The sequence below is a fragment of the Diabrotica virgifera genome, chromosome 2 (assembly GCF_917563875.1).
Source record: "Diabrotica virgifera virgifera chromosome 2, PGI_DIABVI_V3a".
NCBI lineage: Eukaryota > Metazoa > Arthropoda > Insecta > Coleoptera > Chrysomelidae > Diabrotica > Diabrotica virgifera.
The window spans coordinates 219,683,191-219,706,162 of NC_065444.1; the positions used below are offsets into that span (position 1 = coordinate 219,683,191).

General features: G+C 33.5%; 1 protein-coding gene across 2 annotated transcripts; it reads right to left on the reverse strand.

The window, feature by feature from the left end:
- Positions 1 to 11,302: 11,302 nt before the first annotated feature.
- On the reverse strand, positions 11,303 to 19,979 carry LOC126880380 (40S ribosomal protein S11). Of its 2 annotated transcripts, none has more exons than XM_050644207.1 (4): positions 19,842 to 19,979; positions 19,333 to 19,446; positions 14,417 to 14,622; positions 11,303 to 11,464 (listed from the first exon to the last, which is right to left on the reverse strand). In XM_050644207.1, exons 1-4 carry the CDS (start codon positions 19,851 to 19,853, stop codon positions 11,341 to 11,343), a joined length of 456 nt encoding a protein of 151 aa, XP_050500164.1. In that variant the 5' UTR covers positions 19,854 to 19,979; the 3' UTR covers positions 11,303 to 11,340. The 2 variants fall into 2 exon arrangements, with proteins under 2 accessions (XP_050500164.1, XP_050500163.1); XM_050644206.1 differs by lacking the exon at positions 19,333 to 19,446 and adding an exon at positions 19,490 to 19,615 and having other exon boundaries at positions 19,842 to 19,897.
- Between the last annotated feature and the right edge of the window lie 2,993 nt (positions 19,980 to 22,972).

The following is a 22,972-nucleotide window of genomic DNA, read 5'->3' on the forward strand; positions in this document are numbered from 1 at the left end:
ATCATATCTAAGAATTGTCAGAATTAATAAAAGAAAAGACCCCCAGTCCGTGGCAGACCTTAACTAATAAAGGGATGCTAAGAATACCCACGATGACAAAAACAAAAATAATATAAACCGACTGTGGAAAGACAACGAAAATTAGGACATGCATGTTAAAACCAAAGTCCAATTTGACAATTACACTTTTTACCATTCTTCAAACGAGGATCCCAGCCATTATAATGGAGTTGGAACGATGCTCCCAGCAAACAGACCGACGTGTTAATTACGTGAATTTTGGGTACATTTGTCACCAATATACGTAAATTGCTTACGTGAATTTCACGTGAAAATTTGGTTGGAATGTCACATTGAAAATACGTACGTGAATAACTCGTCTTCAATAGACGTGTTATTTACCTTAAATAGCAATAAAATGTTTAGGGAAATTCACGTTGCAAGTACGTGTTGATTAACGTATCTTTTAAGGAATGTATATATTATAGTATTCACGTGAAAGATACGTCCTCGGTTCACGTAAACGTAAATAATTCGACCTTAATTAACTTATGAATCACGTAAATTAATATCCTCATATGAAATAAATAAAACAAGCATATAAAGTATTAACAATGTATTTATTAAGTAGAATTTAGAGACTTTAAAACATTTGTCTTGTATAATTATTATACAAGGTAATGAACCAAAAATGGTACCGACCTAAAGACACATTAAAAAATTTGCCAACACAAAACACAACACAGGTCACTTTTTATTTCGGGGGGACACTCCACTCCGACACTTTCTTGTCTTTTCTAATTGCATCATCGACACTTTAACCCTCGAGCAGTGAGGTAAACGTTAATACGAAAGACATTATTATAAATAAACCCGCCTAAAATAAAACGAGGGAAATAAAGCTCTTCACGTTTCACTTCACTTTTTGTTGTGAGAAGATGTTATTAGAGGTTATAATCATCGATTATAAAAATCGATTATTTTTAAATTACAGTTAAACTATTCTACTTACTTTAAATTAGTATTACGTATTTTCTTTTTGTTTTTAAATTTCTTCTACTATTAACTAATTGGTCTTACTAATAATCTATTTCAATACCAGAATAATATAAAAAATAATCCTATCGAAACGTATCTATTATTCGACAAATCAATTAATTTAGTTTTCGAACCAACTATGTTAGTCAGGTACCGTGGTCACGTGATAGTTAGAGGAGAAAGGCTTGGTAGTACGTCATCACCGCGCGCGATTTGAAAATTAGACTCAATCATTTTAGCTCCTGTGATATTTTAAAAAAAAATAGCAAAAATAGCTTCAAATCAATGTTGGATTGAAATAGTTATGCTAAATGATTTTAAAAGAGAAATTATAAACTTTTTGTTTAAATATTGGTATTATTTACATTACTTTTACGTGAAATACATGTAATTTTTCGACGTCCATAAAATACAGTGAGTAAAATTCAAGCGATACGTATTTAACCAACACCATTGTAAAATTTTGTTTTCCAAAATATTTCTCAAAATTTAACCAAAGAAGTTATTTCCGTTTCGTGATTATTACGTGAAATAAACGTATTTTGCGATGTAACCGACATTCCCACCTATTATAAAAAACATGTACTATATTCGTCATTATGATTTTATATTATTCTAATGTCAAACATGTATAAAGGAAGCACTAATATATAGGTGAATGATTTGGCACTGAAATACGTTTTTTTCCCGTCATAAATCACCGATAGTTACGTATTCGTTGAAATTTGCCGTAAATTTAACGTAATCATCACGTAACTGGGCTCACACCTGTTTGCTGGGCTAGATCCTAGAAAAGCTCGCTCGGTCCTCAACTTCACACCACTTTCCGACAGGACAATAAATATTAGCATTCAAATATATGCCCAAACAGCTAATTCACCAGAATCAGATATCAAATATTTCTATGCAGAAATGAAACATGACCTACAAAGACAACTTTATCGAGTCTAACAAGCATGTCGACGACTCAACATGAACATATCCACGCAGAAAACAAAGTGCACTACCATTGCGAAAGATCCAATTAGATGCAAGCTCGTGGTAGAGGGGAAACTCATAGAACAGCTAAACCATTTCAAATTCCTAGGTGTAGATTTATTAAGTTATCATGACCCAGCCAGACCTATAAGAGGACAAATAAACCACAAGGCCACAGTCATGTCCGGATGTTTGAGAGATGTGGTCTGGGTGAATAACCCATATATGAGAATGGATGAATGGAGAGCAAAGTTAAAATTTATAAAACTTGCATCAGACCTGTTATGACCTATGGCATTGAATCAAGAGAAGACACTAATAAAACCAAAAGCATGCTACGAACAGCCGAAATGAAGACACTAAGAGTAATAGCAGGGAAGACAAGAAGGGATAGAATACGAAACATCATCAGGGAATAATGTGGCGTGCAAGATGTAGTAATATGGGGTAGGCAATGACGAAGAGAATGGTTCAGTCATGTAAAAAGAATCGAGGAGCACATACTATCAAAAATTACGCTAGAAGGAAAACCAGCTGGCAAGCGTCCACCGGGGAGACCACCAAAAAGATGGAGAGATAGCTGGCAGTCTACCTCTCAAGAAATACTTTAACGTCGGAATTAACAAATCGACAGATCTACAAGTATTAGAAAAAGAAATAAAACAATTGCTACCCCAAACCAAGAAGCATGAAACCACTTTTATCCTAAGGGACACCTTTAGCGAATATGGACTGGGAGTAAGAAAGGAAAGACATGATACCCTAATTCAATTCTGCCAAGAGAAGAAAATGTAAACCTTGGTTGAAACTACCTTATATTAGTGATGTAACGAATGTCATTTTTTGAACATTCGCGAATTCGAATGCGAATGCGAATATCTGCTACCGACATTCGCGAATGCGGATGCGAATATTCAGTTTTTTTTCAAAATTTGTTTCTATTTTTGTAATGTTTCCTAAATTTTTAATGAAAAGTTAATTGATATTTAATGTAAATCAATCTGAATCTTAAGCTTTATTACATAATACCAAATAATAAAAAAAAGTGAAGGCTGATAATGTGATTAGGATACAAGGTTAAGTTCTATCTATCTATTGCCCTTCATTTGTCCAAAGTTGAACGTAGGCCTCCCCCTTATTTTTCCACTCTTCTTGGTTCAGTGATCGATCTTGTCCCTGCGTATCATTTTAGGTCATTCGACCATCTCGTCTGTGGTCTGCCCCTTCCTCTTTTGTAGTCCCAGGGTATCCAGTGAGTTATCTCTTCATTCCACCTTCTGTCTCTTTGTCTGCTGTTGTGTCCTGCATATTTCCATTTGAGAGTAGCTTCATGTTTGAGGCTAAGTTAGCTTTTCTTAATAAAAAAAGATGAGAAGTGAATAGATTTTGATTTTATTAACCTAACATTATCTTAAAATTATTTTTTTTCTGGTTTTCATATTCGCAAAACATTCGCACAAATTTCGCGAATGCGGATGCGAATATGCAAAAACATGCGAATATTCGCGAATGCGAATATTCGTTACATCCCTACCTTATATCTCCCAACATACACAAAAACACCCAGTAGAAATCAAATTAACTGCATTCTGGTACCAAAAAGATACAGAAACAGCATTGGTACTCTAAAAACACCCTGGTACAGACGTTGAGTCAGATCACAATCCCTACAAGTTCCTCTTACTTAACTTTTTCGAGTCTATTTGACTTCAATTGTTCTGCATATTAGGTATCTGGCACGTCTACTACCTTTCTATTTCCGGGGGCCGTAAATCATCGAGAGTGTACTGTGATGGACAAAGTCTACTCTCAGGTGTTACACATTCTGTATTTCTCCATTTATATCTCATTTGATTAGATTTGGTTTTACAGGAGCAGAGTTTGTGCATATGGGGTTGAATGTCAGCCAGGTTTTCCCGTCCAGGTCCATTTCCTGATGATAACCATAATCTGCTTTGTGTCGAATTCGAAGTAATGTCGGTATAATGGAGGCGGAACGCCGTTCCGGTACTGCTTTTTTGGGTTCCTCAAACTCCGCGGAAAATTGACCTCTGCACTGACAGTAATATCACAAAGCCATAGCGTTCCGGTAGTGCTTAATTTGCGACTACACCCCTGGCTCCGACCACCCATAAGAAACCTATTAATCGACTCCTAAGAAACCACGTAATAGCATCTCATTTTGGAAACAAGATAAAACGTAAGTAAGATTTAAAAAAAAACTAGAAAGATCTGAACAAGCAAATGTATAAACGAAAAATTGGATAGGTTTATTAGTAACTCACTAAACGGAAAACTCAAAAGTAATCCTCGATCTTACGAAAAAAGAAAGAATGGACTAAATTACTAAATACATAAAATACCTCTCCCTTGATAAAATATGAGAATGCCAGGCAATATGAATACTGGTCTTGGTATTTTAAAAGTAGAAGTAGAACAATAAGCCATCAAACAAAACAAAAAGGGGAAAGCCCAGCCCCAGATGACATACTAAATGACCTCTCAGAGCTAACAAACATCTATAGCTGAATTTACGGAACAAATAGTTCCATATATGCCTAGAGTCTATATTTATCTCACTTCCAAAGAAGCCTAACACACCATCAAATAGACTTTATTATACCAATTAGTCTTTTACGGGAAGCTTAGCTTTTAATGTTAGTATTACTCCAAATATCATACATAGGAAGAACAGAAACCAATTTATTCCGTCTGCTTTATAGATTTTTGAAAAGTTGTTTGAGACAGTTTGTCTATCAACAGGATTGTTTGAATATCTAGAGATATGAGAATAGAAAGACATCTAAGGCAATCCAAGACAATTTATATTTAAAACCAAAAGCCTCCATCATTCTGGTAGGTGATAACGAGACCGACAAAACTTTAATTCAAAGAAAAGTCCGACAAGATTGTGTATTATCCCCAACTTTGTTTAATGTATATTCAGAAATAACATTTAACGAAACCGTACGTGAATGTGAAGTTCGAATGAGGAGAGAAACCCTTATCAGATATAGATATGGATAAAATAGCGATAATGGCTCGCTCAAGTCCTTATAGTGATTCCTAGAGATGCTTTAAGTATAGATATTAGCCAATTACAATAAGTACACTAAATCCTAAATCCAAACGAAGAAATATGTGCTGAAGAAGCAGAGGTAACGGAAGCATTAAGGAAATTAAAAATAGAAAATCACCAGGAGAGGACAGAATATCGAATGAACTCCTAAAGTACGGGGGACAAGATCTGACCAAACAACTATTAAAACTAATCCAAAAAAAGAATACAACAAATCAGAATACTGCAAGAATGGAGATCAAGCATTCTAATACCTCTCTTCAAAAAGGGAGAAAAATCGGACCCGGAGAATTACAGAGGAATTAATTTATTAAACACAACACTAAAATTAACGACCAAAGTGATAACAAACAAACTGAATAAAATTATAACATAACATTAGCAGAAGAACATCATTAGCCTCATAGCCTCATTTATAATGAGGCTCAAGAAAAATCGTTAGAATACATACAACAAACCGGCATACTTATGTTTCGTGGACCTTAAGAAGGCATTTGGCAGGGTCAAATTAAAGGACGTTATCCATTTATTGTATGTAAGAGAGGTACCTCTAGGAATAATTAAAACGATCGAAAATATCTACCAGAACAACACAATAAAAGTAAAAGTAGATGAAGAACTAACTGACCCAATTGAAACTGGCAATGAGAGGGAGATTCCCTGAGTCCTCTGTTGTTCAACCTGATCATGGAGGAAATAATAAAAAAGTAAGAACAAAAAAAGAATACCAAATGGGAGTAAAACAACTTAAAATAATCTGCTATGCAGACGAATTAATACACTAATCTCTCCAAGTGAAGATGATTTACAACGTATGCTGCACGAATTTAATATAACCGCTAGAAAATTTAACATGTTAATTTCCCCAAAAAAAGACTAAATGCATGGTTATAACAGCAGATCTAATAAGGTGTAAATTAGAGCTGGAGGGTCAAATAATAGAAACTACTATAAGTGGTATAAACAAACCAAAAAATTGTTGATTTGAATGGAATTTGGTCACTACCCAAACAGCACAATTACATCCCTGGGACGTACCCGGGATGTACCACTAGGACATTCGTACCTCCTGAGGACGTACGTTTCAGGTCCTGGGAAATCCTCGGTACGTACCGAGAACGTCCGATGTTACAAAATCATCCGTGCCCAGGACGTCCGACCGAACTCTCCTGGGGACGTCCGACTAAAACCTCCTTGGGACGGTCGTCCGAAACCTCCTTGGAACCTCCGACCAAACCTTTTTAGGGCATTATGTAAAATGTTTTCAGAAATTTTAAACATGGCGTTTAATTACTATTAAACTATGTTGAAAAAGTCTAAAATTATTTTATATAAATTTACTCATAATTTTTAAAGATGAAATCTGCATTTAAAATGAAAAAACACATACCTATTACCTATATATCAAACAATTTTTAATTAAACTTTAACAAACAATAAGACGTCTTTTTATGTTCCTTCTCCTCCAAATTTTGATAATTCTTTTACCTACAATCGTAGATAAAAGAATATACCTAAGTTCCTACCTTATATAAAAACACTTATGCCATGATTAAATCCGGTTTTTGCTGAAGTAATGTATCTAGGTGTACAAATTGTTCCTCTGTTTGCATTAGAAAGTTAATCTTTTGTAGAATGAATAGAACCTAACATTTCCTTCTATAACGGTTAATCTAATCCCTATCAGAGGCGGCTTTACCTATTGTGCAGGGTGTGCGGTGCACACGGGCGCCGGGATGTTAGGGGCGCCGAGCACCAAAGAGCGGGTCCTTTACTTTGTTTCAATATAAAATATAATTTTTTTAATAGGGGGCGGAAGATGAATCAGTAACTGACGCGAAAATACATTTTAAAGTAAACTTTTACTATTACCTATTAGATACCGGAACTACTAAATTTGACGAACGCTTCGAACTTTTAAAGCAAAATAATGACACTTTTTCGTTCCTTCAAAAATTAAAACACTGGACGGATAAAACACTGCAGTAAGCGGAGTCCCGCATACTGCAGACTTTTTATCGGCCGATAGTTTAGTCGGGATGGGCTGTTGGTGCGCATACCGAGCCAACTAAACAGTCGGGTTGGTGAAGAGGGCGCACGCTATCAACAGCCGACCGACTATTCTCGAACGATTTAGTATTAAAGTTCTTATTTGACTGTTGAAGTTAGTAGTCGCACAATGAAAAAATTATCTAGAAATGTTATTATCGCTCTCATATAATGAAGGAGGAAATCCAAGAAGAGATTCCGAGAGTATTGAGTGCATCCAATTTACAGTGAAAGAAAAAAGACGACGCGACGCTTAAAAGTAACAGACGTGATCCAGAAGATTGTCATGTTAAAATGGAACTGGCAGGACACATAGAAAGAATGGAAAAGAACCGTTGGACGAAGCAAATTCTTAAATGTCGACCAACGACTAGCAAAATAAGTAGAGGCAGACTTCAAACAAGATGGACTGATGACATCAAGTGAATGGCTGGTCACGAATGGATGCAACAAACAACAAACTAAAATGAATGGATACACCTAAGAAAGGCTTTCTTCTGGCGATGGATGGAATAGCTGTTGATGATGCGATAATCAATTCTCAGTGACAAATTATTAAGTGGAAAATTCTACACAATGTATTTATTCTAAATTACTTGATTACCCAAAAAAGTTTTTCGCCTTTTATCGGATGATCTTAGTCACCTTCAATGAACTAGTCATGCTAATTGGGCCATGCAGGTTTCTACAATTAACGATTGTGAATTAGACGATGCTATTTTCTCGCAAAATGTTAAAAAAATATTCGCACGGCACAAGTATTGGATACCAAAACTAAGAGACAATTGAACTATCGACCGATAAACAATCGTCGTGTGTGCGCAAGTCCTAGTTAGCTCACACTGATTAAACTGTCGGCCGATATTTGGCCGAAAAATTAGTTTGGAGGCAAACTATATCTGCAGATAAAAAGTCTGCATTCTGCAGGGGCGCTTTTGGGTAGGTTGTTCTGACGCCGTGAATACCTATTGGCTCCCGACATCATTTAATATTGGACTATTTACATCTGGATTTTTGTTTACAATATAAGTGTACCTAATATCCTCTAATACCCTATGTACTAGTACTAGGAATAGGTAGGTACCTATTTGACTATTCCATTTTGACTGCGCGTCTACCAAAGGGCGCCAGAGCATCGACTGCACACGGGCGTTACATGGGTTAGAACCGCCTCTGATCCCTATCCTATGATTGGCCAGGCAGGGTCTAGCTTGACATAATATGACACCGTTGCCGTATCCTCAATTTTTTCACAAACATAACCACGTCACATATAGTTACATTTAAAAATAGCTGCTTCAATAATTTTGAAGCACCAAAAAAATAAAGTTTGAAAAAGTAAATAGTACATTATCAGTGTAAATACTGGATAGAAAAAACTCAAAAGAGGCATTTTAAATCAAAGTTCATTAAAATTGTTACAAAAAAAGATAAATAAAGATCAACTGTATAAATGTTTTTAAATCAAAAGATAATTTAAATTCTTTTTATTAATGATTACTATTAAGACATTAATTGAAATTTAAATTATTCAGTAGATTATATTCAAAGTTAACCAACACTGTTATAAAAAGGAAGATCAACTGATAAATGAAGATAAACTGTATAAATTTTGTTTAGATTATAAATCTATCTCTATATATTAATCTTACTATTCTTGTATATTATACCATTGATTGGAATTATACAAGAATCAAACAATTAAAGTATGGCAACACTGCAAATGCCAAATAACTGAAGGTTATTAGATACATTCCTGAACTGGTCTGGATTCGTAATTCCTAGGGACGTCCGTAATCGTACTTCCTGGGGACGTCCGATTAAGGTCCCATTGCATTCTGACTTAGCGGGACCTGAAACAGACGTCCTGGGGACGTCCGTAATCGTACTTCCTGGGGACGTATTAATTTGTAATTCCTGGGAACGTCCGATTGAGGTCCCCGTACATTCGGACTTAATTGGGACCTGAAACGGACGTCCTCGGGATGTCATGTGCTATCTGGGTATTAAGAAATTTTTAGTAAATTTCAGCATGAGTACATTAAAATATTTTAAATCAAATCGGTATTGTTCTGTTCCTCAATTGAATGTTTGTTTATACCATTTATATCGGCCATTTTCCTGCATTTGACCTGCCCTCTATATTCCGTTTCGAAACGGAAGATCAGGTGAATAAAGCAAACAGAGCCGCAGGTTGCCTGCATGAAACAATATGGAGAAATAAAAACATCGGAAAAGAAGTGAAAAGCAGAATTTACAAAACAGTCATCAGACCAATAATAACATACGCGGCAGAAACACGACCTGATACAGAAAGGACAAAAATAATGCTAGAAACAGCAGAGATGAAAACACTGCGAAAAATCGATGGTAAGACACTGTGGGATAGAGCTAGAAGTGCAGATATACGACGGATATGCAAGGTGGACAACATTAATAACTGGGTGAAAAACAGAAGAGTAGAATGGAACGACCAACATAAGCTGAATGACAATAAATAGAATAGTAAGAACGGCGAGAGACGGTTCCCCAATAGGAAGACGATCAGTGGGAAGACCACGAAAAAGATGGAATGACAACTTACTGGAGGCATATTGAAAAGCAGACAGTGAAAGAGTCATGTCTACATAAAAAGTAGAAGAGAAGAAATCATAATGAAGAAATTAAAATTTATTTACTAATAGTAGAAAAACATTTGAAGGGCCACGGGAAAGAACGATCAGTCACTTTTGTTCATTTTATACAAATCCAATTTGAAAGTTTTAGTTCGTATCATGGATGTATAAATAAAATAAAGATCTTTATTTACACGTCCATGGTTCGTATATTTTGGTTCAGGAAAATTAAATAAAACATTTTTAATTGCAACGTACGGTGATCGTTATTGGACAATCGAAACCATGCTTGGGTTCTTTCCACGAAAACCTAAAATATGGTGCCAATACTTAAATTTCGACCAAAAATGGACTCTGATCGTTCTTTCCCGTGGCCCTTCATTTATTAAAGAGCATTTCTCTACCATTTATGAAATACGCTTTAATTCTCAACTGAACCTACAACTAAGAATTAAGTTCCTAAGTGAAACTTAGTAGGTATACCTCATCAAAAAGTTGGAAATCTTCAATATGTGATTTTATTAATGCTCAAGATATCAAGGGTTCCCCGCATTTCAAACACAAAATTCAATGAATTGGTTTATCAGATCAATTAAATTGTTACGTGTCTTACAAGATCGAGAAAAATATCAGCAAATTGTCAGTCATGGATGATACTAACAATGCCTAAATCTGGATACGGTATTCAAAGAGCTACCTTACCTTCCAGATTTTGAAGAAATTAACAGTATTAAAAGTAAATACATATAGCTAAATTTACATGTATAGATGAAGATCTGGTAGGCTGATCATCAGATGAGACTGTACTCATATAATTTTTTTGTCTTTAACTTTGCATTATGGTCAAGAACTGCGCTCTTACATGTTCGCTAATCTTTGAATTAACAATATTGTGGTCTATTTTTCCATTCATTCTTGTTGATTAGGAGATATTACTGTTAGAAAAAATTGAAGGGTACAAGGGGAAACAGCCAGTCACATTTTTTTCCAAATTGAGTTATTCGCACCATTCTGTACTAAACCATCAGAAGTTACAGGTAAATAACGGCCCGCAGGCAGAAAAAATACAATAAAAAATTAATTACAGTGGAACCCCGATAACCCGGGCCGATTTTCGTCAGACGAAATTGACACAACCAAAACTGACGTGTTTTTGATATGAAATATCAAAGAACAAGAAATGAACAATACTGTATACAACTTTACGTAATTTAGATGTAGTATGTGTATATGTACTTCATGTTTTTGCAATTATAATTTAGTTAATCTGCAAATATCATATTTTATTAATTTTTACCATATTCTCCTACGAACCCGGATCGACCGCGGTCCCGATTAATCCGACTTATCGAGGTTCCACTGTACTTTAAACATTACTTTTGATTATATGTACATAATAGGCTAATAAAAAATGCTTACTGAAAAAAAAAATATTTTCAGATTTTAGATTAGTTACTTGTAAAGACCGTTTTAAAGTTAAAATTAGAATTACTCCAAACAACTTACAACTACTTAAATAAAGCATGTAAATAAAAAACATACGCATTTTATAAGATTTTTATTTTAAAAATGTTTCATCACTCAAAACTTCCTGAAGCTCTTCTTTGAACTGCTACCTTTAGTTACTTTCAATACGTTGAATCTAACTGTTTTTGAAAGTGGTCTGCATTCACCAATTGTAACTACATCTCCAATTTCCACATCCCTGTAAAACAAGTTAATGGTTCAGTAGAGTTATTTGATTAATACAACCATTCAGTGAAAAATAAAAAATAATATTGCAAAACTATTAAAACTGTTCATGTGTACCAAACAACTTTTTGGTATGGGCATGTAAAGTGAATGAAAGACAAACGATGGACAAAACAGGCCTTACTATGTTCCACATAATAGGAGAGAAAAACCACCATTAGAATGGAGAGGGGAATAATGAGAGATAGAGCCATAAATGAGGAATGGACGGAACGAAAAAGGTGGAGATCGAAAAGAGTGATACGGTGGGGTCTGTAGGACCCCCGTAGATATATATTATTATCATCTAGAACTACCACCAAGGACTGTTGGAAACAATACATTGTTTTCGGGATTCTCACTGGTACCAACTGAGATTGTAAACAATAGATCGTACGAACAATGAAAAAATCGGAACATTGAAAGAAAGAAAAACATTGAACAGGTTAACTAGTTCTCTGATATTTGGGAAAAAAGGGAAGTCATAAAATCAAAGTTTACAGGGGGAATACTTTAATGTTTCAAAAATTGTTATAAATCGCACATGTTACCTTTAACCAATTTAGTACAATAGTATTAATGTACCATAATAAAATGATAATTATAGCAAGAAGACGATTTTAGTACATTTTTAATATTTTAAATGCACTTAAGACATATAAATCTTACTATTTACTGACTTAAGACCTACTGACCGCAACTTTTCTATATCTATATTTTTGTGTATCTACCATTGTAAGTGATAGTCGTAGAGATAGAAGTGGATTTTGTGCGTAATAAGTAATATGGAAAAACTATACGGGGATATGTTGAATTAGTTGTGTACATGACTTTCCCCAACGGGCGGAAACCAGAGTGGGGCACGAGGGTAGTTATAAGGAGTCAAAGTCGCGGTTTTTATTATTTTTTTTTTGTGACGCTCATGATTGAGATAGTGCACCAAAATTTGGTAATAAGTAGTCATGACGCAACTAAGTAAAATCTCCAGGGGCGGAACGTTGCTTGGCCGACAAAGGGGTGGGGGCAGTTGTGAATATAAAAATTATAAGGGATTTTTTGTGACGTTCCTGATCGAGATAGTGCACCAAAATTTGGTAATAAGTAGGTCATGACGCAACTAAGTAAAATCTCCAGGGGCGGAACGCTGCGTGGCCGACAAAGGGGTGGGGGCAGGGGTGAATATAAAAATTATGTGATTTTTTGTGACGTTCGTGATCGAGATAGTGAACCAAAATTTGGGAGAAAGCAACTAAGCAAAATCTCCAGGGACGGAAACCAGAGTTGAGGATGAGGGTAGTTTTAAAGGGTCAAAGTCGCAGTTTGTATTTTTTTTGTGACGCATCACAAGTTCCGCCACTGGAGATTTTACTTAGTTATGTTATGGTCTACTTATTTTGCCAATACAACTAAAATAAAAAAGTGCTGAGCTAGAAAATAGATAAAACTATTTAGTAAGTAATTAAAATATAACTAATGTCAATATTATTATTGATTAGTAGCCAAAACTTTTAGTTTACACTGTATACACAATATTTTTATAAAAACATTTACCTATTGATAGTATTGATCAAACAACCGAAAATAAATTAAGATCAGCAAGGCTTATGTCAAGACATATGCCTTCTAGATCATAGCAGTTATTCTCCAATATATGGTACAAGAGACTTAAATTGACTGAAGTCTTATTGCCATACCATATTGAACAATCATGTTTGTGACCTTCATATCATCGTGAATAACTTTGAATTATAATGTGGTAGACTTAAACCGTTTGTACCAATAAAAAGAGCTGAATTTTTTGGTCCAGAAGGCATCAAAAACATTTTTCTAAATTCTGACTTAAGCCCTTTTTCCCAAACATCAGAGAGTTTTGATGGGAAATAAGCCACAATTTTACTAAAAAAATTTTACTCTGGAATCTCTAGCACGAGAATTTTACTGTCACCACTGCATGTGGTTGCCTTTTTAAAGACAGATCACATGTTATGATTTTTTTGTGACGGATATTCTTGAGTTGGGGTTGATTTCATGTAATCGAATGAACTATCTTTCAATAAAGTCGTCCCAGGAACGCAATTCATAAATATTGGCAATATCATTTTAAAGTCTTCTACTTTAAAATGTATATGTCTGAATGGCCGATATAAATGAGTCAGATTAAATAAATTATTAGAATAATTTTTTTACTAAGCAACAACATTTTTGTTTAATTCATTAATAATTTTTGTATTTTGACAACGACACCCGATTTGGGCATTGAAACGTTATTAAAATCATTTTTTAAGTAAAATTGTGGCTAGTTTCCCGTCAAAGCTAGTTAATTGCAAAAATTCCACAAGAAAATAGCTTCAGAACAACATTGAACAGGTTATATATGGGTAGTTTGCTTGATCCTGCATGAGACAGGAACAGTGAACTTCATAATTACTAGCAACTACCCTGAACACAACAAATAATATTAGTTTTGTTAACCTTTTCAGCGTGGTGTTAAATAGTAGGGAGTTGCGCTGTTTGGCCATGCTTTGTATTAAATAGTAAATTGTAAATTTGATGAGAGTGCACCAGTGCGCCTTTACCGGCAAAATAACGCAAAAGATGGAAAACATATTAAGTTGTGGGATAAAAAGAGATGAACCTAGTGGAGGTGTTAAATTTAGCGATAGTAACTTACTACCTTTAGACGTATCAGACGAATTTGAGAAATGCCACTGTCACAGTGACAGTTTTAGTTGACATACTCCTCTGATACATCTAAAGGTGGGAAACAGTCAATATAATGTCAAGTTATATGTTACTATCGCTACATTTAACAACTCTACCAGTTTTATTTATTTTTATCTCACAATTTAATATGTTTTCCATCTTTTGCGCTATTTTCCCAGTTATTACCACACTCATCACTGTATTAAAATGTTCTGAATCTTACCTGAAGCAGGGTGATAAATGTACAGACATATTCCTATGCCTCTTTTCAAAACGATTGTATTTCCTGATATAATGCAAATAATCTCTACGGATGACAATAGTCCTTTGCATCTTCATTTTTTGGACAACTCCAGTGAGAATACGGCCACGGATTGATACATTTCCAGTGAAGGGACATTTCTTGTCAATGTAAGAACCTTCAATTGCCTGTATAAAGATTCGTTTTGGTTAAAACAGAAATAAATAACAAATTTTGAATTATGGATGAATTTAGATAGTTTTTCCAATAAAACATCTAAATTTAGCCACAATAATAATTGCCCGTTTACAACAATAAAGAACCTATGTAATAGTTACACTCTAGTTCAAGATCTATTTATTCATAGTCATTTTTGGCATTTTATATTAATATATGACACTAATAAACATTGTTTTTCGCTTAAATTAAATGTTCAAACTGTCAACAGGCAGATGGATGGCAACTTGAACATTGAAATTAAGAGAAAAGCAATGTTTATTTATCAAAAAACATTTTTTTGTTTTCCAGCAGCAGTAGAAATTAAATAAATTACGTACATTCTTCTTTTTCTGTCAATTAATTTAATTAAAAAAAATTTGTTGTATAAATAATTATGTTAATGTTATTACTTAATAGAGAATTGAATTACCTTTCAAATGAGCTAGCATACAACCCCTATTTTCATTAAAAAAAATCATTGATTACATCGTCACCTCAGATGGATGACGTCACTGATGGATGATGTCAAAAAATCATAATTTAAAAATAAAAATCAACCTTTTTCAGGATTTTTGCTTAAAGTCGCTGGCTTACGAAATAACGAGTTTATTCCAAACATTTGCACCATACTGTAGATTATTCTCAGCCAGACTGATACTAGTTAGGAGGAATAAATATATTATACCAAAATTATTCTAGATCTACACTAGTGACTAATTAATGTAATACAAAATCTGCCAAACAAATTGATTGCCAAAAGATGACTTAATATTTTTTAGCAAAAATACATAGACTAAAGTGTAAGTATTTAACATTTAAACATTGAAGTTGATATATTTATTTCGTAGTAGTATGGCAACAAAATTAATATAACAACTTTTTCAACAAAGTATGTATATTCTTCAACTCAACGTGTCAATTTAAAAATTAGAATAATTTTATGTATCTTGTAATATCAACAATTTCTTACTAATATATAGTTAAGTAAGTTGTTATGATAGTTATTGCCACAAAACTAGTGAATTTACAGTCAGATTAACCCCAAAGCAAATAATTTGTAAAATATTGCAAAGCAAATGTAATTCTTCCCACAACAATGTGAAAGATAAATAATTCCAGTTGAGATGAGTATCTCTAGCAGTATAATTTATCTAAGCGAAGCATAGTAAAAAGTAGTCACATTTTTGTAATATAGCAATAAAGATTATTTCCAAAAAATTATATCAATACAAGTTGTAAGAAATCTCCAATTTGATGACAAAAACTGACTGTCCGTCCTACCAAGGCAGTAATAATGAAATTATATTCTACTTTTTACTTGATATTTTTCAATATTATAACCATAAACTTAAACTGCCTTTCTGTTTCTTCTGTAACACTAATAAATTCCCCCTTCCTGTATTCTAAGTGCATACTTTAAAATATATTTGTGGTAGCAAAAATGCCATTCTTACAATTGCTCCCTTTTTAATAATTGAATTGGTCGTTTGCGAAACCCAACATGTCCACAAGCACAAAGTTGTGGAAAAGTACAAAAACATCTAGGGGTTGCCGGGTTTCTCTTGATTCAGAAAAATTTCTCAACTCTCGAATTCTACCTAGAATGTTAAACAGAGTCAGGCTTCTCTTGAAACATGTGACTATAAATTCGGTTAGTAAAAATGCAAAAAAACAGGAATCGATTATTTTGGAAATGTTCGGTTTCTCAAACGACTGATTCAATTATATCTTGTGTTTCTGAATTATTGATTTTATCTCTTCTCATTGCCTAAGCCTACAAGACCTGTTAAATAAATGTAAATGAATAAAATTCTCTCATAATGTTTTCTGTTTAACTTTCATATATCATCCATTACATGCCAGAGTAGCACAACTCAATAACTGGTTTAGACCACTAGGGATTAAAGTTTGAATGTCATGAGTTTTATTAAATTTATTTTATTTTTAGTATTAGGAATGTCATGAAGAATGTTCCTAGATAATAAACTTTATACACTCGAACCCACTTATTAGAATATACCAGTTATAGGAATATCCCGGTTTAAGTAATAGAAATTTGAGGTCCCGAAACGTTTCTACTAACCACAAATGATCGGTTATTAGAATATTCCGGTTATATGAATACTTTTGTTTGGCACAAAGGCTATTCCAATAAGTGGGTTAAGCTGTACTACAAATAAGAATTTAAAAAAATACATGACATCAAACTTTAATTGTCTTGTGCCACCCTTTTATACACACAACATATCCTGTTTCTTTTACTTGCTAATCATTTTGCTGGAGTATATTATACATACAATAGTTTATCTTCATTTTTAACTATTACTTCATTAACAAAAATAAAAGTATTAAAAAGTAAATTAGTATACATCTAATAGTTCTAAAGAATAACCCTTATGTTAGTAGAAATTGATTAAAAATATTGTGTTATCACATTTTTATATACTATAGTTGTAAATTTTTAATTGTTAGATAATTAGAATAATATATTGCAGTAGACCCCATAGTCTAAGATTTTATATTTTGACCAAACTTACTACCAGTATTAATTATCCCTTGTTATTGACATTTTCCATACATGCTGTTTTAAGCTTCAGAAGAATGGGGCTTCCAGAAATAATTTGTGTTTTGAGGCAAATAAATGAACTTATGTTTGGCACAAAATCTAAATTACAATTTAATTGGTGAGAAGAGGAAGTGGACAGGTCCATAAATAGGTATGGTATTTTTGGCATTTTGACAGAAATCCATTATAAGTATGAAGACGCACTGTTTTGTAGAGAAACAAAGCATTGTTAGTACGAAGATATGTCCGGTTTCTCTATAAAACTGTGGATCTTCATACTTATAATGGATTTCTGTCTAAATGCAAAAAATTTCTATTTATGGGCATGTCCGCTTTTCTTTGTGACACGGTGACAGGAAAATACAGCGTGTTTTATATGTTCGTTATTTAATATTATTATAATTATTGCGCTGGCCAATTTTTTGTATGATGCGGTGATAGGAAAATACAGCATGTTTTATATGTTCATTCATGGGTATTCTTTCATTTTTCCTACTGTATCTTATCTACAGAAGCAAAGCTCAAAAATATATTCCTCTTATAGTGAATTGTGAGCCAAATTCAGCAAGCTTAATATTGTTGCAATGAAAAAAATTGCTTACATAACGATCTTGTATCATGTTTAACACGTTGAACGCCACAATGTATACAATATTATGGCTCTCTGGGCCGACTTAGCCATGGTCTATAGTCTATACAGTATAAATAGCAGTCACTGCGAAGCAAATATGATTCACGTGGCTCTATAAATAAAATAAGCGTGAAATGTATGATTTGCATGGTGTTTAACGTGTTATGATTACGCCACCAGTAGTAATTGTGTATTGTTTAAGAAATCATAAGACTATTGACTATTTTATTGGATGAGAAACATGATTTGCAGCCACAATCTTAGTATTGACCTTTATGTTTAAAATGACATTGCTATATCTTTCCAGTCCTACTAAATGGAGTGGAAGTGGAAGAGAGGCTATGCTTGGAAGCCTTTGAGATGTAGGTATACAGATAACTACTAAGAATCATCTGGGTCGACAGAGTTACACTTGTTTCGCACACTAAGAATTTTGACTGTGTGATGGTTAAAATCTACATAGTGGCTCAAGCAATCATATGGAATCTTTCTCCCTTCACCACTTCAACGTTCGGTGAAGGGAGAAAGATTCCATATGCTCGAGCCACTATGTAAATTTCAACCATCGTACATTCAATAAGCTTGAATACTTCGGTCACATTATGACACACCTTGAAAAATATAAACATGCATCTGATCATTCAGGGAAAGATTCACTGAAAATGTGGTACTGGTTAGAACATCATGGCTAAAAAATATCGACAATGGTACAGAAAATTAACATCATTATGCAGAGCTAACTATAAAGTTATGAGAGCGAATATGATAGCAAACACAATATCCAACAATCAAGAATACACATGGAACTAGAAGATTGGGAACTAACCATAATTCCAGTTTAAAATGTTTGTTTGGACATTAAATTTCCACTTAAAATATAATTTTACCTTTCGGAAAGTAAATTAAAACTTCCAAAAGAAATCAAAATATCAAAACAAAGGTATTTAAACCGAAATTATGGTTAATTCCCAATCAAAATAGTAACTAATTTTAAAATGTCACAATAAAATAGCTTCTGAACAAAATCTTTAGACCTGAAGATTGGCTGACTCTCAACCTAAATTCTATACATTTCTCCATAGTTTACACAATTTGTCAATGACTATATACAATCCTTGTCTCTTCGTACATTGATTAAAGTGTACATACCACCAAAATTATCAACTAAATCCTGACCAAAATAAATAACTACATGAAAGTGTGCCAAATGTTTACAAAACACAAATTATTCAGTATATTTGAAGAGCTCCCAAAACAATTTTACCATTATAAGAATTTCGTTGTATTTTCATGTGGATGAGGTCTGACAGGCCTCATCTGCCCACTGCAGGGTCAATTTAATGTAATATATCTGCGAACTATAAAATAAATTTAAATCTCATAATACTTGTAATGGTATAGTTGTTTTTTTGGAAGCCCCAGAAAGCACCAACCCGATACGATTCCACCAGGCTCCCAATAATAAAAAAATATATAACGAACCTCTCTGGGAGTTTTAAAACCGAGCCCTACACTGCGAGAATGTCTTAAATTTTTCTTTCCTCCACTTTTGCGGTTGAGAAAAACGGTTGGTTGTTTTTGAAATGCCTTTTCGGTCTAAACAAAAATAAAATAGATTAGTAAAAGCTAAAATAAGTACCTCACGGGGTGTTTTAAATCCTAGTCCAACTTCACGATGGTAGCGCATAGACTTGCGCCTTTTTGGACCAGCTCCCTTTTTGCGATTCAAAAAGATCGTCGGTTGACGCTGGAAAGCTCTTTCGTTCTGTAAAATTGAGAATGGTTGAGAAAATAATTGAAACTTTGGCTAAAAACAAGCACCACGTGTTTAGGTTCAAACCATTCCTCACTGTGACACAAAAACAATACCTACATGGAAACTTTAAAAAAATATTAGTATGGCAAGACACAGCAAAACATTTTTTTATTCAAAACTTCAATATTCTCACTTATTAATAACTATTTTCTCAATTTATTGAGAATTTACATACCTGATCCGCCATTTTCACTAGTAAAAGAAAGGATTGACGTTTATGACATCTGACAGTACAGAGTTTACTTTCAAACACAGAACACAAAGTAATGACATTTAGAAGTTATGTTCCGATCGTAGGTTGTTTTCGTATGTCATTCAAAAAACAGTTTCAATGACGTAGTTTTAAAAGGCCGATTTTATAATTATTCAATTGTTTCTTATTCTATGGGATGGTTGTCTTTATTTGATCACTAAATTTGTTAAAACGTAGATGGCAAATACGTGTTAATCTTAATCGAGACATATCATGAAATTAAAACTTTTCTATTCTCATAACAATACAATTTGATAATAGTTATTTATGATATAAGTGTTAAAAGTACACGTTTAAGGCACGCATGTGAAAGTTTGCAGAATGAGCGAAAGCGAGTTCTGCAATTCACATGAGTGACTTAAAAATGTACTTTTTAACACGCATATCATACAATATTTTTTCTACAAACGTAATTACAGGACAATATCTACAAAAACTTTTACTTGAACTTGACTGACATTCCAATTTTATATTTTTTTGACATTACATCAAAATTACATATACGGTCAATACGAACTGCAGTGCCTTAAAATTTTTTTAAAGCATTATATAGTGCCTTAAAGTAGCATTGTTAACGCTCGTATGGAGTGATAAAAATTGCATTTTTAACACGGTTGTAGAAAAAATTATTTATGTCTAATTATCCAGCTTAATCCATGGGCCCCGTGGAACGTCACGATGTCTCGATTAAGATAAACACGTATTTCCCATCTGTTCGAATTTAATTCTTATCGAAAGAAATTTAAAACCTGTATTATTTTGATACAAAAAAACGCATTTTCACAATTTCCTCGTACGTTTTTCTTTTATAATTTCACGTGATTTCGGATATATTGAATAATTGAATTATTTCGGCGGTGGTGAATCTTGATGTGTCCACTCTTTACTCTGTATTTGGGTCGCTATAGACGTAGTAACAGATTCATGAGTTATGCGTCGTCACTGACCTTTTAAGAAATATTGTCTTGGTCTTGTTTATACACCTATACAGTATTCAAACACGATCATCCAAAACTGATGAGATTAAATGAGATGATTATTAGATGAAAAGATGAGACTATTAAGCACCGAGCCTTGGTGAAATCCTAGTTTCAAATGAAATTTATCATTGTCTCCCACACCTTTTCTAATACTAGTCGTTATTCTCCAATATATGTCTCTCACAACCTATAAATATTCACCGGGAACTCCTTTCTTATTGAGTGCCCACCACAGAATCTCTCGAGGGACTCATGTATCACGTGCTTTTTCAAGATCAGTGAATACCATAGGTTTGTTCCAACACGACCGAGAACCGTCACGAAACGGTAACGCTCCTGCGCAGTAAAGAAAATCCGTTCCAACAAAAATATGATCGTCATCGGATCGTCCTTCCCACTTTTCCAACAAGAATTGTGATCTTTCGGTGACGGTTTCGTGATGATCATTTCAGTAATCGGGCAAATGCATAATGTGCTGGTTGGACTGACTTGAGCACTAGGATTTAATTCTTTAAATTTTTTGAGCCTTTGATCGACTAAAAGCACACAAGCTGTCACCAACAAAAATGACAAATATATGATTACCGTCATGGGACGATAACTGGGCGATACAATTACGAACATGCGCACAACAAACGGTACAAGTAGTTTCGTGACGGTTTCTGGGCCGTCCAAAAGTTCATGTTGGAACAAACCTCATATGATCGTTTGTTTCTTTATTCCTAAATTTTTTACAGTAACTTGTCTGGCATTTTTAAATAATAATTCGTCTGGTATTTGTCCAACTTCCATATTAAATAAACCTATTTAGTCCAAGCTGTGGGTGAAAAATAGGTCGATTTCAGGATATAATTCAGGAATTTTTAAAACCTATCAGGTGTTATAAAGGACGATGCCAGAAATAACTTCTAAAATGTAACCAAAAATTTCAGGAGCGTTCTTTTTATGAAGTTTTTCATTTGTTAAATTTGCAATTTTTAAAAATTTTTAACTTTTGCATCTTAGGATATTCATTGTAGAGAAAAATTTTTAAATAGAAAATTATAGTAATTTAAAAAACCTACAATTTGAGCTATGGCAAGTTTCAGTTCGTTAATACGTTATTGCAAAAGAGTCTGCGAAAGGTCCCAAATAGCCGTGTTTGCAACTGCATTTGTTATTGTAAAAATAACTTTTATTTCTTTTTTAATAAGGCTTTAAAATGAAGATTTTTTAATACCAAACATAAAAAAATTGTAGAGCCCGATTGGTGAACTTATTGCTTAGATATTATAACTTGTTTATCCCAAGGGGTCAAATGTCGAAGGCTATATCTTTTTGAAAAAAAAATCTTAGAGAGTGAATCTAAGATCCACTCTCCTTCTAAAGACTTATATTTTCATATTATGATGTAAATAAATGCGTAAAACATTTTTCAACCTCTTATTTCGGGTTTGAAAATAAGGGGGCAAATTTCGTTATAAACATTTAGAACTGAAGCCGCCCCTATATATCCTATGAGTTTCTAACTTGCAGATTATTGTTGTTAAAGACAAAATAAAGATTCAAAACGAAATAAAAATTTTCTACGACCAACTGCGAAGCCGAGATAATTGTTTTTTGTTTTCTTAAATCGTAGAGTGACTTTATTATAACATTTAAGAAATTATTTCACAGTCATTGACTAAAGAAAGATTTATGTTACCTTAAAATGATAATTATTTTAAACGAAACTCACATTTAATTATTAAAAATGACTTTTAAAGTGTATGATTTTTCTTTACAAATGTAATTTATTGTATCGGTTGCCCTTAGCAACGGTTAGCAACTTATAGAACATTGAATCACGGTTTTTGCTCCAAATTTTAAAACCCCTCTTGGATTGACATGAAATTTGGCAAACACATGGATAACATGTTAAAGAATAAAAATGATGTCGGGCCTCTGTGTGCTTTTGCCCTGGGGGTGAGTTTCACCGCTTATAAGGGGTGAAAAAATATACGTTCAAAATAAGTTCGGAAATGGATAAGACATCTAATTCTAAGCACCTTTTGTTCTATAGCATTTTTTCACTTAGTTAATACTTTTCGAGTT